The following is a 17626-nucleotide window of genomic DNA, read 5'->3' on the forward strand; positions in this document are numbered from 1 at the left end:
CAATCCTAATACACCACATAGAATTAAGACTTCTTACATAATCTTAGATAAATAAGCTGTCAAACTCAAAGGACTTCCTGCAGAAGAAGACATTCCTCTTCCCAACATGGCACATTTTTTCCCCTCTCCTGCAGGGCGATTAAACTTGTGTTCTGGATGTATAAAAAAAATGTACACAGCTTCACCCGCAGTGTGGGATCTCAGAATGACAGTACTGTGTTGCGAAAATGATAATTATTTTCTGACTTTTATGGAAAAAATTGAATCTAGATTCTCTAATAACAAGAGCTGAGATTTTTGGAACAAAGCTAGATAATTAGATAAAAACATTATTGACAAAATACATATATATAGTGAAATGAGAGCTAACATGTGGTTAAAACCCAACGATGCTTTGGTGAAACTTTGCATGATAATGGTAGGGAAACTTATAGGAGTGATTAGTTGAGAGCAAAGGTAAAATAAATTCTTGTGAAAATGTTGCTCCTCTGAAACTAAAGCTCTATATTCACTTAGAACCATTAATATTTGCAAGTGTTAATTTTTTTTAAGTCATTCTAAATTGGATACTTAACTGAAATTGTGAACTATATGGTAAGATTATTGTGGAAAAACAAAATGCTGAGAAACCCTAAATCTTATTTATTTCTGTTCAACCTTTTCTACCAATCTCTTCCACGCTGTGTTTATCCTTGCCCCCCTTTGTTGTTACAATTAAAATATGTCTACAAAGAAGTAGAAAATGTTATCAGCGGGTTTAGAAATATGTGTTGAAATAAGCCTTCACTGATTCTTTCTAATTAAAACTGGCTTTTAATCAACCGTTAAAATCAGGGTGATAAACAGTGACAATGATTATAAAATAGCCACAAATTGGAAAACCATTCTCTTTTAATATACTTCACTATTCCTTCAAGAACCTAACCTGAAACTCCAATGCACAACAGAAAGCCCTTCTGAAGTTCTTGTATGCATTTTTTTTGTCACTCTGGCACAGGCAGATTTTTGTTAACCTGGCCAACAGCCGATGTTCCAGATCCACTTTAGCTACTTAAGACATTTTTTTTTTGCCAACTCAGATCTGACCTTTCCATCTCTGAGGCTTATGAATTGGTTGTACTTTCCACTGACCTCTTTCCTTCTGGGTTTGTGCTCTAGTCTTCTCTTTTTACAGTTGACTTTATGTGGAAGGATTCTGCTTTTTACCATAAATGTGACGATGCATTCCTCCAGTCTTGTCACTATCTTGGCCTTTTTCAATGCTCTTAAGCTGATATGTTTTCCTTTTTGTTGTTTGTCCTGTGATGGACTGTCACGGACCGTGCCCTGCCTTTTGTCCACTGGAGATGAACTCCAGCCCACATTAATGGCTGAGCGAACACAAAGAGAAGTGATTCCACATTTTTCTCGGCAGGAGTTGTAGTTGTAGAGGGAAAACCTGACCACTGGGTGTCCCAACGGATCCTCTCCGCAGAAGAATATTTTAATGTTACTGATCTGTCAAATGGCTGAATTTCTTTTAATTCCATTATTTCTTATTTGTTTCAGAATGCAGGGGAGGGATCTACAGAGCATGTGCAGAAGGGTGCTACTCCTGACCATCTGTATGGTGTCTCTCTTGGGACAACTGACCAGCGCATCATCACACCGAAGCCACATAGGTAAACTGCATTAACTGCCATTATGCTTCTTTCCAGGAACCAGACACGTGGTTTTATTTATTTAAGATTTTTTTCTTTTTAAATAAAAAAGCAATTTGGTGTAAGATTTGCAGGATATGACTGAAGGAATAACAATGCAATTTATTTTAGAAAAACAACAATTATTCTTTCTCATGCCAAGATAATCCATTATGTTGTTTGAATTTGATACATAGACAATAAATAAAACATTGAATACATGCCCATTACATTTTTTATTAGTTTTCAAGTAAGCTTGAATATTACACAAAAAGGGAATTTTGTCCCTTTTTGCTGCTTTTCTCTGAGGAGCAACATCAGGATACAACAATGTGATGTTAGCTGGTATAATAGCCTGGTTGTTTACTTAGATTAACAGTTAGTTTTAAAACAGTGTACCTTAAATACGAGTGAGTTTACCAGTTTACCACAGCATGACTACATTTTTTGCAAAAGAATCTACATTACTCTTTGCTCCATACGATCTAAATAACCATTTCCATCCTGACACTTTATCATCTCAGAAATTTTGGAAGCGCATGAACAGTAAGATGTAAACTTTTACCAGCTTTGGATCCATAACTATTTTAAACTTTGGTGATACCAGAAACTAATCCGTTCCTAAAACAGAGACAACATGCAAATGGACTGTTGTGAGCAAAAGAGCAACAAAGATCCACTGTTGTTTTTATGCTTCTTTACTATGAAAATATTAAAACAAACCATGGTTTGGTAGAAAGGTTTTAATGTGATGCTAATGAGTATACAGAGGGCAGAAAGCAGCAGCTGCAACTGTCACAACGTTGCCAACAGAAAAGAGTGAAAATAGATTGAGATTAAATAAGATTTGTACAAATTTCTGCATCTAGATTTTGAGATTTATCTACAAATCTTACAGCTTTAAGACTTAAATTATTATTAAACCATATATTTCAAAGACTTAAAGAAATAATTCTGTCAGATCTAAAGGAGATTCAGAATTTCAATTTCCTAACGGCAGTCTCATATGATCATATGATTTTAGGTTTTTTTTAAAAAAAACCTCAAAGCACAACCCAACATCACAAAGAAATAAAAAAATAAATTACAGCTTTCTGTATTTATTATAAACTTGTACTGCAGTGAGAGACTATTTTAAAAGCCCTTGCTGCATATTCTAGCCACATTTAAGCTCACTGCCTCTGTAAGTAGCAAAGGGAGATAACGGCATCTTATTGTCTGTGCAGAACAGCAAAACAGTAATGCCATGTAAAGGTTGCACTTTGCACAAATGGCAGTTCAACCAGTTAACATCTTTCAAGTTCAGCATCAAAAGTTGAAACATAATGTCAGTACATCAGCTGTGCATGCATATCCAAGTTTGTGAGTGTCTTTCAAGTGGGAGACAAGACCTTTCAAAGTGATTCTCCCTAATGGAGAGATGGCTTGATCCCTGGGCGTAACGGTGAACACTGTGACCACACATTGAAATAATGAGCCTTGTTCTACTGAAGGACAAATGCCACAGAGCTGCTCCAAGGCAACAGCTCCACATTAGCTGCAAATGCAAACACGACCTGCAACTGAGTGACTATGATGATAGAAAAACAGGAAAAAATCATTTGCTTTAATTAAGAAAATATTAAGCAATGCACACATTTTATTGTTTGTAATTTTTCTTTACCAAATTAGCACATAAAATAATATTATAGCACACATACTGGTGAGTCACCTAGATTTGTCCCATCAGGGGCTCCATAAATGTCTTTTTTTAATTATTTGCTATGTTTTATATCCTTTAATAATAGTTTTGTTGAAAAGGAGTTTTAAATGAAGCAGCCTAGTAGTCTCATAGATTACATTGATAAAAATTTACAGCAGGGTCTAGACTTTGAGGTTGTTGTCTTTTTCATCAAATATGTGGATGTAAATAATATGATGTCTTATGAAGTTAAAGGTCTGACACTGTATATTATATTTGAAACCATTTTTGTGCTGAAACCTCAGCTTTCTTTTAAAGGAAAACCAACTTAGTTTTTTAATCAGACATTCTAGTTTTTGTATTTAACAACAATATAAACAAATTGTACTGTTTGAAAAAAGAAAGTATGTAAAAGTAAAATTGTTTAATTGGAGCTGAGTAAAAGGCTATTAAAACATTTAATTGAGACATGACAAAAGTTTTTTTTTGTTTTTTTTTTGGAAGTTTCTTGAGACAATGGTCTTTGTAAATTACCATTAAATAAACTGGAAACAAATGTAAATTGACTGAAATTTAATTAACTCAACCCTGACCTGAAAAATGGGAAGTAACTTCTCTGAAAGATGACAGCCTTCTGGCAGTAATAATGGATACATACCAATCTTTATTCAAAGGGAGAAAGAACAAAAACTTTATAAAAGTAAAAAAATTTGTAGGTGAGGGCCATGTCACCTTCTTTTATTTACACTTTTCTCATTAATAAACAGAATGAAAACACCTACGTTTGGGTTTTTTCAATAGGAGACCCAAAAAAGAGATGAATTATTAAAACACAGCTGCAGAGCTGCATATATTAACAAAATGAGAGCACAGATCACAACTTAGCGCCTGGATCTGTGGTAGTTGAAGTAGTGATTGAGCTGTCGTACGTATTCTGTTAATAACTGCTTAAAACTTGCCAATTACAAGTAAAAAGGACTAGACTGCCGATCATGAGAAAGACCTGAGAGATTTGCCTTGGCATCAGAGAGGAACGCCAAGCATCACAGTGTACTAATCTATTCTATCCCACAAGACCCAGATTAACTATCAGGCCTGGTTTACCTACTTATGGCAAAAACAGGAGTTCAATTACAAAAACCAAAATATCCATTTCCTCAGCGCTTTCCAATGAAAACAATGAGAATTCATGTTAATCTGTCATATAGTGCGACATGTTGCTGACAGAAATAACAGGTTATAAAGTTCTTTTTATCAGTTATTGTTAATACATTTTTGATTACCATTACAAACACAAGTTAATTATATCAAATTGCATGCATGCCCAGAATAAGGTATTTTAGTAGTTGTCAGCAAAAGCTAAAGAAAGGTAACCAGCATCGTTTTCAAAGCTTTGCATGTAGTTTTGTCCAGCAAGATCTAGATGGGGAAGCCATGTTCACATCAGAATCTCATTGATAATAACTTTTTATCACTCTTTCTGCCCCTGCAATAGCAGTCAAACTCCTGGCTGAGGGGGGCGGGGGGAATCAAGTCCTCTCTGCCCTGATGAATGCCTTACAAATGAAAGACAGTGACGTTATCTCAGTGATGTTATCTTCAGCAGTTGAAGATAAACACAACACCTGCAGGGCATAACGGGACACAAAGCTTCCTGAATTTTAATAAAAGAGTGCTTCCTTTAAAAAGGGCAGCTTTGTTTTCGGCTTTGATGTGTTTATTTTGGAGTTAAAAATAATTAGCACTGCACGAAGCTACTGGTTAATTACAAACAATTTTGACAATATTTGTATGTGCTTCTGATTTTCAGGTTGGGTATTTGCGATGGAGTATTAGGGTCAGGCTAGCAAAAAACAAAATAGAACTAAGTCGCAATATTATGACAATAGTCCAAATAATGCGAGAATAAATTTGTAGTGTTATGAGAATAAAGTCATATGTCATGATTAAAATTTATAATTTTCCGACTTCATTCTTATATCATTATGACTTTATTTTCATATACTTTCAACTTCTTTCTCATAATACAATAGCTTTATTCTTGTATTTTTTTTGTCTTAGTATGGCCCAAGTACTCTATTCTACATGTCACTTATAACAGCCAAAAAGAATAACAGCCATAACAGGATGCAAATCAGACCAAAAATAATTAAATTGATTTAATAAATAATTGAATTGATGCCATTACTATGAAAAAAGAAAGTAGTTGCATAACTTACAGACTTCATGACGGAATTTTTTCTGCTTAAAAGGAAACGATGCTCTATAGGTTTATATCTCTCCAATCATGACATCCAGGTTCAACAGAAAAGCTGGTTTAATAAAGACTGAATGGGAATGTAAATACTGATACTGTATTTGCTGGTTACACATGCAGAATGGCCAAGTGCTCTCATTAAATGTGTTAAATACCTTCTACTGTGAGATGTTCAGATATTTGTTCATGGAGAACAGATACATCATTGTAGACCACCGAATCTGACTTGTTTTACCACAGACATGCTGGATAAACCAAGTAATCCTCCCTCTTACATTCCACCCGCGTTGTTTTCACGTTTGCGGATCGTCACCTATTTCATCTGATTTATGTGGAGACAGAAGGGGAGCCAGCACAAGCAGACTGGTCCTGCTCTCCATGGGTTCTACCAACACTTCTGTAATCACGTAGCTTGTCCCTGAGCTACGGAGGTCAAACCAAGGTGGGCCCAATAAACAAACCTCTTTAACCCCTCTGTTTATTGAGGTGGAGGCTTTGGTAAAGCAATTGAACCTCTTTCTCTAGCCTGAATGTGGAAAGCAGAGCTTGCAGCATGCACACATAACCCCTGTAATAAGACCACTGCATCCCCCAGAGCACCATCTACATTCATTAGCTAGTCATGAAAGAGTGAAAACGGAAGAAGAAGGGTGAGAGAGAGTGCCATACCAGGGTTCAGCTTCTCTGTTATGTTGTGGAGAGAAAGAGCCAGCATGATAACAAGTACCTTTCGGCTGTACAATTTGTTTTGTTCCCATTGATAGGATTTAGACTGATGATGTGGCTGGGTCAAATGGGAGCCTCATTACTCAGCTATTTAGAGACTTGGAATCTTTTGTCTTAACTGTAACTCACTTTGTCCCATTTAAATGAGCAGATATCAAGCTGCCGCTGGTTTGCTGGTCAGTGTCTGCAAGGGCAAGAGTGCTGGAGAGGTAAACAGGGATGGAAAAACATACATGCTGTAGCTGCATGATGCAACACTCCAGCGGCTTCCTCTTCTTGAAATGAAAATGCTGTGAGCTGTGCAATTTGCAGGTCCAAACCTCTTTTAGATTTTAAAATGTCATGCATTACACCACTTGGCCTATGTTAACTGTACAAATTGCAATCTGACTTAGGAGATGAGTTTTACTCTTGCATTTTATATTCACATGCACACAAGGAGATATATTGGCTTATTAAGGAGATGAAACTGTGCTCTGCCTCTCATTTGAATTTAGCTGAGTATTTCCATATTTGCTTATGTTTGAGACTTTCTAAAAACTGTGTGATGCACTCTAATGGCTCTTTCCTAAGCCGTTTTTCATGCTTCAGGGTATTTCTTTCTTTCTTTTTGTATTCAATGCAAATTGTCAGAAACTTTTATTTTGGTTTTCTTTTTCTGAGTTTCCCAATTTTCATATAATAAACTGATTCTCTGGAGGCTAAATTAAGTGCAGAATATAGCAAAAAGTATTTATTTTGTTTTATCTGTTCCCAGTTAAAATCTTTTCAAAACATTCATTTAGATTTGCCACAATAATGACAATTATAAATTAAAATATTCCTTCTGGATGAGGAGGAATTGATTTAACGTGTTTGCCCAGAGGAACAAAATCTGCTTGTCGGATCTTTGTGAAGTGGGCCGAGACACACGACTTCCTGAATCTTTGAAAGATTTAACTATTTTGTAAACTCAAATAATTGAGGGAGTCCATCTTTGAATAACTTTATATTTTGATTTATTGTTTCACACAGTGTAAGAAACACAAAAAATTAATTGGTTCATAATTAAATGAAGTTTATATTTATACTTTGTTAAGCACTCTTCCATCCATGCAAATGAATTGAATGGACAATGAGAAAAGCATAAAGCAATTACTAAAAGAAGAACAAGCCTTGAAGTTTTTATCATTGTGTGTTGCATGATTAAATAAAGTTTATATTTATGTTCTGCTAAGCGGTCTTCAGTCCATGCAAATTCATTTTCATGGACACTGAGAAAAAGCACAAAGCAATTAGTAAAAGAAGAAAAAAACCTTAAAGTTTGCATCATTGTGTTCTACTCATGGATACAATCTAAAACATGTTTTTGAAGTAGGAAGGTGAACTGCAAAAATCCTCAAATCTTACCAAGTGTTATTGTTTAGTTTTATATTCAAATATATCAGCACTCTTGAAAAAACAGGCAAATCTAACATAGTAACTTTTCAGCACATTATTAGGAGCTTATTTTAAGTCAATAATTCTTGAACATTGACAAAAAGTGCTACTTTTACAAGATATTTTCTTTATAACATGGGGAACAGGTCTTGTTTTCTATGTTTTTACAATTTTTTGCAATGAGTATAAAAAAATATATCAGTTAATGATCATCTGAGACAAACAGTGAAATTATGCTTTTGCTGTAGACTTGCAGTGGTTTATTCCCTTTAGATGCTGTATATGGATTTAAATGTTTCTTTACTAATAATGATTATCAGTGGATTAGTTACTTTGACCTTTAGCTGGGAGCTGGAATCATTGGTCAGCCATGATTCACTAACAAACCTACCACAAAAGTGAGGCACTGTCAGATATTTTCTGTGTGAAATATTAATGCTAATGGTTACCAATTAGTTGCACACGACCCAGTCCAGAAGAATATTTGATTACAAAAATGAGAAACAAATAGTTAGTCACACTCTATTTGACAGCTTTGAATGACTTCCTTTCAGCAAACGCTGATGATTATCAAGTTTGTTGGTTTATCTAAACAAAGGGAATAAGATCACAAAACCCTCAATCACTTAAGCACTTTGCTATTTTTTTGCAGTAGCTTCAGGTTTTTGTTGTCTGTAAGCGATGTATATAGCAGTCTATGCTTTGTATGTACATATTTGATCATTGTTGCATGTTGGAATGAACCAGTCGGCTGCACACTTTGCATCACAGGTCAGTGTGGAACCCTTGCCAAGAGATAGCATGACATTATATTGAGAGGCTGTGAGCAGGTCAGCCCCACCCTGGGGATATTTAGGGATGCGACTGTGGAGCATTTGTCCTGACATTTGGAGAGCGGGTGAACGACACAATGGCGGGGCGCTAGCAACCACCAGGAGATTGAGATAGAGATGTGGGGCTGTTTGAGATGCACTGTGGGGATGACAGGGGTCAGCTCGCCCCATCTCCCTGTGGCAGCTCCCAAGATTAGAAAACCATCAAACGTCCTCTGCTATACGCATCTGAATGGCAGCTGTATAGATGAGCCATGAGTGGCTGCGTGTGGCCTTGGTTGTATTCTCTGAGTGTGTGTGGTTGTGGCCAAAAGAGCACAGCAAGGGGACAGTGCCGGTGCAGAGACAAGAGAAATGATTGTTCACATCAAGGAGAAAATTAAAGGTAATTTAAGTTCAATTAAGAGAAACATGTTTTATATTGTCGGAACTCAAGGATTTAAATGAAATGCAGTCTTGTGAAAAACATTAAATATTCAGTTCGGAATGAAGAAATGTTCATATATTGATTTCTAATCTAATCTAAAAAAATTTTGTATAGAAGAGAGAGGGGCTTCTTGTATGAAGAGCCCAAGTCATTCCACAGAATCTTAACAAGATCAAGATATGGGCTTTGCATGAAACCAGGACTTTCCATTTTTTAGTCATCAATCCGTCCTTATGTTTTGTGTCATTGTCATGTTGCAGGTTTCAGTTATTTCAGTGGTTTTTTTTTACACGTCACATTCTGATATGGTAGATTCTATGATGGTGAGCTTTTTTGCTGTGGTCTAGTAAAGTTTGACAAAAAAACTGATGCTTACATCTCGATGATTTACAAATATAATGAGGCTTTTTCCTGAAATGTTGAACATAGTTTTTACCAAACACACCATCTGCTCTGTCCTGGGTTTTGTCAACAGCCTCTGGAAAACTTTAGTCTGATCTTGTGTTAAATGTTTCCTCCTTGCACAACTCCCATGAAAGTTAAACCAGTGCATTCTTCTTCTGAGTCTGCAGGCATTCACTTTTGTATGAGCTGCAGTGAGAACTGCTGTAGGTTGGCGTTGAATTCTTTTAGTATTTTGCCATCTTCTTTCAGGGTGAATCTGTTTGGACATTCAGACTTTTTTGCAATATTTCACAAATGTTTTCAAAGTTATTTTCTTTGGTTTTAATTTGTTGTTTACATTACGCTGTCAACATTGGTATAATTGATAGTAAATATTCAGTATGTTGTAATATGTCAGAAAAATCCTCAGGCTTTGTATGGAGGTCCTGATCTTCTCATTAAATGGTTTTATATTGCTGGGAACTTGCTGCAGAGATAAGCAAGGTTAGATAAAAATCACACGTTTCATGCTAACACTACTTTTAATATTTTACATCTCTTACAGAAACCAATAATTTCAGACTAACTTCGTCTGAAAAAACAAAAAACCTTTAGCGTATGCATAATGTGTGTGTTATCAAATGCTGCCCAAAAAGGTCAGGATTAATCAGACATTTAGGCATATTCTGCAACATGTAAATGATTAAAATTCAGTAATCTAATACATAAAAAGGGTAATCTACAATATTTAAAAGTTCAAATTATGTTTCAGCTCTTGACTTATTTTTTGGTGTCGTTTGTTGAAAGGTATTATGAGGTTTTCTATTTTCTTGCAAGAAGCAATATTTTAAACTCACTCACCTTTCCCCCCCTTTCTAACAGGTGAGGTTTATAAACCCTAGTTTTTGTTGTGTTATGTCACCAGCTTTCCAGTTGCTGTAGATTAAGTGAGGAATTTGGATCCATTGAATCAGTTTCAAACCCCCTTAGATAAAGACAATATGCATATTTAGAAAAGCTCTCATCAACACTTGGATAATATATTTTTATTAAATAACTCTCCTATATAAAAAAATAATAATTTCTGAAACAGAAACTAAGTAAGTCAAACCTGAGGGGTAAAAAAACACTAAAAGTAAAGAAAAACTCTAGCATCTGTTCTTGAAATTCGTTTTTTTTTCCACATCCAATCAGTGTTCTATGGAAATACTGACTTGCATAATAGCTCAAAGTAAAATGTGTCCCTGTGTTTCATCGGAGCAGAGAGGACCCTTACTGTGCCAGATTCTCATCCGCCAGAAGTCTTCCATCTCCATTCTCTCTCTAATTACAGCTCAAATGTAAACCTATTATCCCTCACTGCATTATGAGCTACCGCTTGCGGTCCTGAAACTCAAAGAAATGAGGACTTTTTTTTTGGTTTTGATAGAAATCGAAGGAGAGCCTGCTGATAATGATTTCAGCTGATGAATGCAATTAGTGAAGAAGTGCTAACAGCATGGCAGTAATTGGGTTTTACAAACTAAAAGCCTGCCCTTACCCAGCAATTAAAGCAACCTCCTTTAAAGTTACTCAATTGTATTGCTGTTAATGGTTCATGCTTGGCTGAAGCTTAGTGCACAGAAGAGGTACATTCCCTTTGAAATTGGCCACAGCTCTGTTAGTTTTTCTTGGGTTTGGTGTGTCATGTTGAAATTTTAATGTGATGAAAGATTTTTGATGTGATTAAGTTGGTTCGGTGGTGATTTGCTGCTACTCAGAGTGTGTTATATGGGTGGCTGTTGGCTGCACTACAACGCAACATTACATTAACTTTGCAATTAGTCTATTACAAGTTATGCTTGTTATGAATATTGCAATTTTTCAAGTTTCTAACATATTGTTTTTTACATGCTGGAGGAGTTGTTTTTTTTTTAAGGGAGGATGCAAGACTTATGACACGATGTGAAAATTTGTTGATATATTTCAGAAACTGAGGGCTGCACAGTGGCACAGTTGGTAGAGCTGTTGCCTTGCAGCAAGAAGGTTCTGGGTTCGATTCCCGGCCTGGGGTCTTTCTGCATGGAGTTTGCATGTTCTCCCTGTGCGTGTGTGGGTTTTCTCCGGGTACTCCGGTTTCCTCCCACAGTCCAAAAACATGACTGTCAGGTTAATTGGCCTCTCCAAATTGCCCCTAGGTGTGAGTGTGTGTGTGTGCATGGTTGTGTGTCCTGTGTGTCTCTGTGTTGCCCTGCGACAGACTGGCGACCTGTCCAGGGTGTACCCCGCCTCTCGCCCGAAACGTTGGCTGGAGATGGGCACCAGCACCCCTCCCGACCCCCACTGAGGGAAAAAGGGTGCAAGAAAATGGATGGATGGATGGATTTCAGAAACTGGACCTTTTGGTTTCCATTAAAAGTATAAAAGGAACACGAATTGGTAAGACAAACTACATTTGTACATTTATGAAAAAGTAGGGATGGTAGAAAACTTGATTGACTTATTCAGTAACAAAGTACGTAAATAAACGCCTCACCGCTTAGTGGTTCCCAGAAACAACCGATATAATCCAGCTTTGTTAACTTGGCTTGATTCTGCAATATTCTTCAGCGATTTTGGGAAAACGCCAACACAAGCAGCTGGCTACAGCTACAGCAATGGAGGAGATCCGGGTTCACCTCTGACCCCGAACTTAATCGTGTGCAGTGAGTTTGACCCGCCAAAATAAAACACGAGTTGATTATTTTGTGCAGGTTGAACTCATATGACACACGTTGTTCTTATTGAAATGTACACCTTTTCTACGTTCACCATCACTCCCTCTTTAGAATGAATTACCATCCACACAGAATAATGTTACTGTTTTTGGAGTCAAAATCTGCATGTAAACAAAACTTCTTTGAAAAAGATATCTGACACCAAACTAAATAGAGAATATTTGAACTATAGTGGCGACACACAACCACGATGACTGACCAAAAACTCTGATCAAACTGCAGATAGCTTTCTAAACATATCTGGTATTTACAGCCTGCATCCATGGAATCAGACGTCAAAGGGAAAGACCCACTGCTGAGTTTTTAGTCCTTTCAAGACAAAGAATCAATGTAAAAATATGAAGCATGCCTGAAATCTAGATCTTTCTTTCATGTTCTTTATCTTTTGAAAGGTGAAATGCTGGCTGATTTATTGTGAATTTCTCTTTTAAGGACATAAAAAGCTTCAAGAGTGAACAAGAGAATTTATATTGTGATTACTGAAATTAGTGGGAAACAAGGGCAGGAATTGCAAAACCTCGGTGAAACAATGAACAGAAACATGAAAGTGCATAAATAATCTGTTTTTGTCACACTAGAAAAAAAAAAAAGAAAAACAACAAAACCCAATGAATATCCATTAGAAAAATAAACAGTCCCACATCACTATTGCTGTCTCATGTGTTTCTATTTTGGGATTGCTTCAAATGTTTAAATTTAACAAAATCCCAGTAATATTGCAATTACAACTTACATTTAAATTTTTCATGGATTTTTGATGGAGGGATGGAAAACAACATGAAGTTCTGGAACATATTTGAGTTGCGTTGAATTTTCTTTCTTTTTTTTTTTTTTGACACTAGAGGCATTTATTGAACAGTAAATGTAGGAAATGGCCTGAAATGAGGAATTGAACCCAGGATGGCAACATTGCCAGCTCTACCAACTGAGCCACCCGGCAATTGCATGTTTTTAATGGTCTTAAGGACTTCACCCAAAAATGTCACTTTTCTTTCAGACCCCTTTGTTGTAGTTCTCTCTTCATTAAAACCAGTGAAAGCTTTCCAACTGCTCCTCACATTTGTCTCTTAATTGCCTTCTACTTTTTGAAGTCTGAGAATAAGTCAAGAAAGTTTAATGTCCTTTCTAGTGCAAATTCCCTCTACTTATGAATACGGATTTGCAGTCTTAAATCAGAACTTTAACCATTTTCCATAAAAACTGTCCCCTGAAACCTCCTTTTTATGCAGTTTGTTAATAGCAAATTCTAAGATATATTTATGATTGCTCATTTGTAGTCAGGCAAGGTTGCAGAAGAACATGAAGAGGAACTCTTCACCCATTCAGTTTTATTCCTCTTGGGTATTCCTCTTTTCTTTTAAAGTAATGCTATGCTACAGTTTGGTGGTTATACACTGGAGGGTGGATACTGAATGAATAAAGTGAAATATAAGCTCCTGTAATGCAGTCTATCAATTCCTTGGCCCCGTCTTCCGACTGCACTCAATGATTTTTCGCCTTCTGGCTCACATCTCCTCAGGAATGAAGTGCAGTGCTGATTGTCCACGTCGGACCATAAAAACAGCAACCAAGGCTGAGCATCAAGTTTATGTGAACAGACTGGAGCATAAAATGTAATGGGTGGGACCATTTAAGTTCTCCTGAAATGGCTTTTTTTTAAAAAAGGTTTGTCGACATATTTTTCAGCAAGATGGTCTATTAAAAAGAGGAACGTTTATATTGAGCTGTCAGTGGGTGTACAGGTCTGATGCTCCTTTAATAGTGTCCTCCGGCAGCCCAGTATTCGACTGGGAAACTGTGCCATTGGTTGGCCCTCCACTAACGAGATAATACTGTTTTTTCCAGCACAGCTTTGATTTAGAGCATGTGGTTAAATATACGTCTCCGTTAATGTAATTACATGACAGACTGATTTAAAAGAGAATAATCTTTGACTTTCAGCTATGAATAATTCAGACCAAGCCATTTTTCCTATTTTCAGACCACTGTGTATCCTCTCACATCTAATGAAGACAGATATGCCTGTAGCTCAGATTTTGTCACTCCGCCAGAAATGCACAGTTCAACTGGCGACCCTCGTCGTCTTTTACTTGAGCGCCCCTCATGTGTTTCATGACTCTGGGACTGTCACTCTACTCTGAAAGACATCAGCAGATCCAGCACAAGATGAAAAACATGGGAATCTAGTTGGAGAGCGGAGATGGCAGCCGTTTAGAGCACATTTGACATTTGCTTGACAGATAACCAGCATGTGTGCATGTCAGATGAGAGACCAGAGAGAAGAGAGATCTCAGGCGTCTCTTCTTTGTCTGCCTCTGTGGAGTGAAGCGCAGATGAAGTGAAGGTGTGGCTTCATATTACATTCCGGTTTAGATACAAGGTCACACTTTCACAGGATTTTCTGTGAAAATTGGATCGTTGATGCTGGTGGTTTCATAGAATTTCAATTATCACGTGGCAATATAAATATACTGAGTTTTTGCTTTCACAGTCACAGTGTATCTAAACCTTTGGCTTCACTTAATTTCTGCAAGTTGTCTTGATGGAATGGCATCAAAGTTTTTAAAGATTTTTCTCTCTTTTTTTTCGCCTAAAACTGAGAGTCCAGATAAGACATATCAAAACTTTTCAGTTTTACATTTTTTTGAGTGCAAATAAATTTATTTTCACTTATATTACACATTTCAAACCAACAAAACAGAGTGCAAACATCAATTTTCTGTATAGAACTCAGCGATTTTTAAAAAATCCCTAGATTTTAGACTTAGATGTTTGAACTGAATTTTCCTTCATGTGTCCTAGTATTTTATGACAAAAACTGTAACTAAATGATAAGGGATTGAATGCAACTGCCTATTATGCTGTAGTTTTTAGACAGTCAAATGTTTCTAATATGGAACTTGTTTGAAAATATTTTGCATGTGATAAAAATACTGACTTGTGTGTATAGTAGGATACTTCACACATTGAATTGCCATCAAATTATACGATCAGAGAATTACTTTGTAAATGATAGTTTCTCTGAACATCCTTATTTTATTTTATTTTCTGTGACTTACAGAAGAATGAATATGATAAAACATCTTATTTGCAGGGGGCTTTGAGTCAGTGTGCACATCTTTTTTCTGCCTCTTTTCCTGCCGCTGCAGTCCCTAGATTTGATAACTTATGTAGACTTTCACTTTGAAGGCCGTATGATTCCTTGAGGGAATCCAATTGATCAGTCAGTGGTGGGCTTGTACATTGTGGCAGCCAGATGAATGATACTGACACAGACCACATCTAAACCACTAAACCATAGACTCTGAATGTTTTTGTGACTTCCTCTGTACAGCTGAAAAAGAAAAAAATGTAACCATACAAAAAACAAAAGCAAAGACTAGGAAGGTACCAGTACTTACCCTTTATTTTCACTATACCAACAGCAATTTCAGGAATCTATGTGCTGCTTTTTGGGGGTTTTTTTACTTATGATTTTATTTTGCTAGCCCTCTGAGTACCAACATTCTTGTAAATCTACAGAAAACTATTTCTCTAAAAGGCCATCTCCAGTGCCCACCTGAGTGGAAGCTATTCATTTTTTTCTTTTCTTTTATTTTTAAATTGTATTCCCTAGAATATTTTATATAATGGTCTCTTGAACTTCATAACTATAGTGGTGCATAAAACTTGCAAACTAAAGTAAATTCATAAAAAAGATAATAGGCTGCAGCTACTTCAGCTCAGAGAAATGAATAGTTGGGTCATAATTCTGAAATCTTTTATGGTAGGTTGTGACTTTGTCCTTGTAAAAATATTTCTGTCCGAGCCTTATAGCAAGAGTCTGAAAAGAGAGAGCATTGTACGAACCTTTAAAAATAATTATCTATAATGCAAGAACAACACCCTGGATGATAGTTCACTGTAAGCTTCACTCTTGATTCTCATTCTCTTAGATGTCAGTGGATTTCTTAGAACTTGCTGGGTCTGACTGTCAGCTCAGCGGGTTTACAGCTGGGAAGTAATGAGTCTGCCTTTTCAGAATATGATAATTTAATTAAGCGCCAGTTTTTGCAAGAGAAAAAGATGGCTTTGTGTTTCTCACCAGGCAAGGGCAGTTAATGTTTCATAAGCCAGTACCTCACCGTGTTTCAATGGTTTTTCCCTCCACATTAGCAGATTTTCTTTAATGTGGCCATTTGAAATGATTTACTCTGGTCTACGTTTAATGCTCACTCAAAGGTTCCCTTAAATTACTGTTTTTTTGTCTGTGTGAAGCTTGCCGCTGCAGTCCTTTAGAGACTCCTTTTTACCTCGAGTTTATGCTGCGGTAAGTTGTGTTCAGCATGTAAAGAGTTATCTGAAGCAAACAGGATGATTTGAATCATTACTAATTCATACTGTGTCTCTATTGCACAGCCTTTAACCTCTGTTTTTATGACTGCTGCTGTTTTTGTGGTTGGGCCCTGTGGCCAGGACGTGACTTTGTTTTCAGTGTTTTGATCTCCTCTGCCTTTGTCGACAGATAAGGGTGGACTGGCAGTACGCTGACTGGGGGAGGGGTGCACTGAATCGGAAAAGACACACTTTCTATTTTGCTGTCCCTCTGTTCTGAAAGCTCGCTGAAACTGCACTTGTTACATTACGTCTTGGTGGGTAAAACATTTTGTTTTCTGTCAGGTGTATACATGTGCTCGTGTCAAGGTAACTGTCAAGAAATAACATTTGATTTGACATTAATTCAGTTACCACATTGTCGTGGCTGTGATTCAGCTTCCTACATGCTGAAACTACTGATGTGCTCTTTTTGTTGCCTTACAACTGAAAAGTAACCTACAGATTGTTTGTATATGGAAGGAGTAAAAGGCAAGGCAGAACAAGTTGTGTTGTATATCACCATTCAAACATGAGGTCATTAAAAAAAAACCTTTGCATTAAAATAAAAATAAAAACAGAGGTATAGAAAATTCTGCCAAAAAAAAGTAATAGCTAAGCTACTTTAAAATTAAACTGGTGAATGCAGTAAATTTTGACCTCTAGCCACAATAAATAGGTATGCATTCAGTCCAGATATATAGAAGTAAAGGGTTTCTGATCTACTTGGGTATTCAGGAAGTTGCTTCCAGAAGGGAGGAGTATTAGAACCTAAACTGACTCCTCTTGTTTTATTTTGGGCATGGGAACACAGAGCATGCTGTTGTTTTTATGACTTTTTGTTTTTGTGTTTTTATGATTTAAAGCACTTTGAACTTCCTTCCTACTGAAATGTACTATACAAATAAACTTGACTGATTGATTCTGGTGTGTGATGAACTGAGGGGTATACAAAGTTAACCAATAATTTTTACACATATTCAGGCCCAACTTAGGTCTTTTATAGACCACTGACAGGATCTGAACATTTATAATACTGAGATTTTCTCAGAATTTTTTCAACAGAACTGATGAATTGCAGCTACATGGTTGATTTTTTTTTATAGAGAGA

The 17626-nt window shown here is 36.5% G+C and overlaps 1 protein-coding gene across 1 annotated transcript in view; it reads left to right on the forward strand.

Annotated features, from left to right (window-relative positions):
* The window catches only part of tafa3a (TAFA chemokine like family member 3a), a 103274-nt gene that overhangs the window by 61013 nt on the left and 24635 nt on the right, over positions 1-17626 (forward strand). The window contains exon 2 of the mRNA XM_008408938.3: positions 1549-1661. Coding sequence (XP_008407160.1) covers positions 1550-1661 — 112 coding nt within the window. The 5' untranslated portion in view covers position 1549. The remainder of the gene's footprint in view (positions 1-1548; positions 1662-17626) is intronic.

The sequence above is a fragment of the Poecilia reticulata genome, chromosome 5, assembly GCF_904066995.2.
Source record: "Poecilia reticulata chromosome 5, P_reticulata-male-v2, whole genome shotgun sequence".
NCBI classification, from domain to species: domain Eukaryota; kingdom Metazoa; phylum Chordata; class Actinopteri; order Cyprinodontiformes; family Poeciliidae; genus Poecilia; species Poecilia reticulata.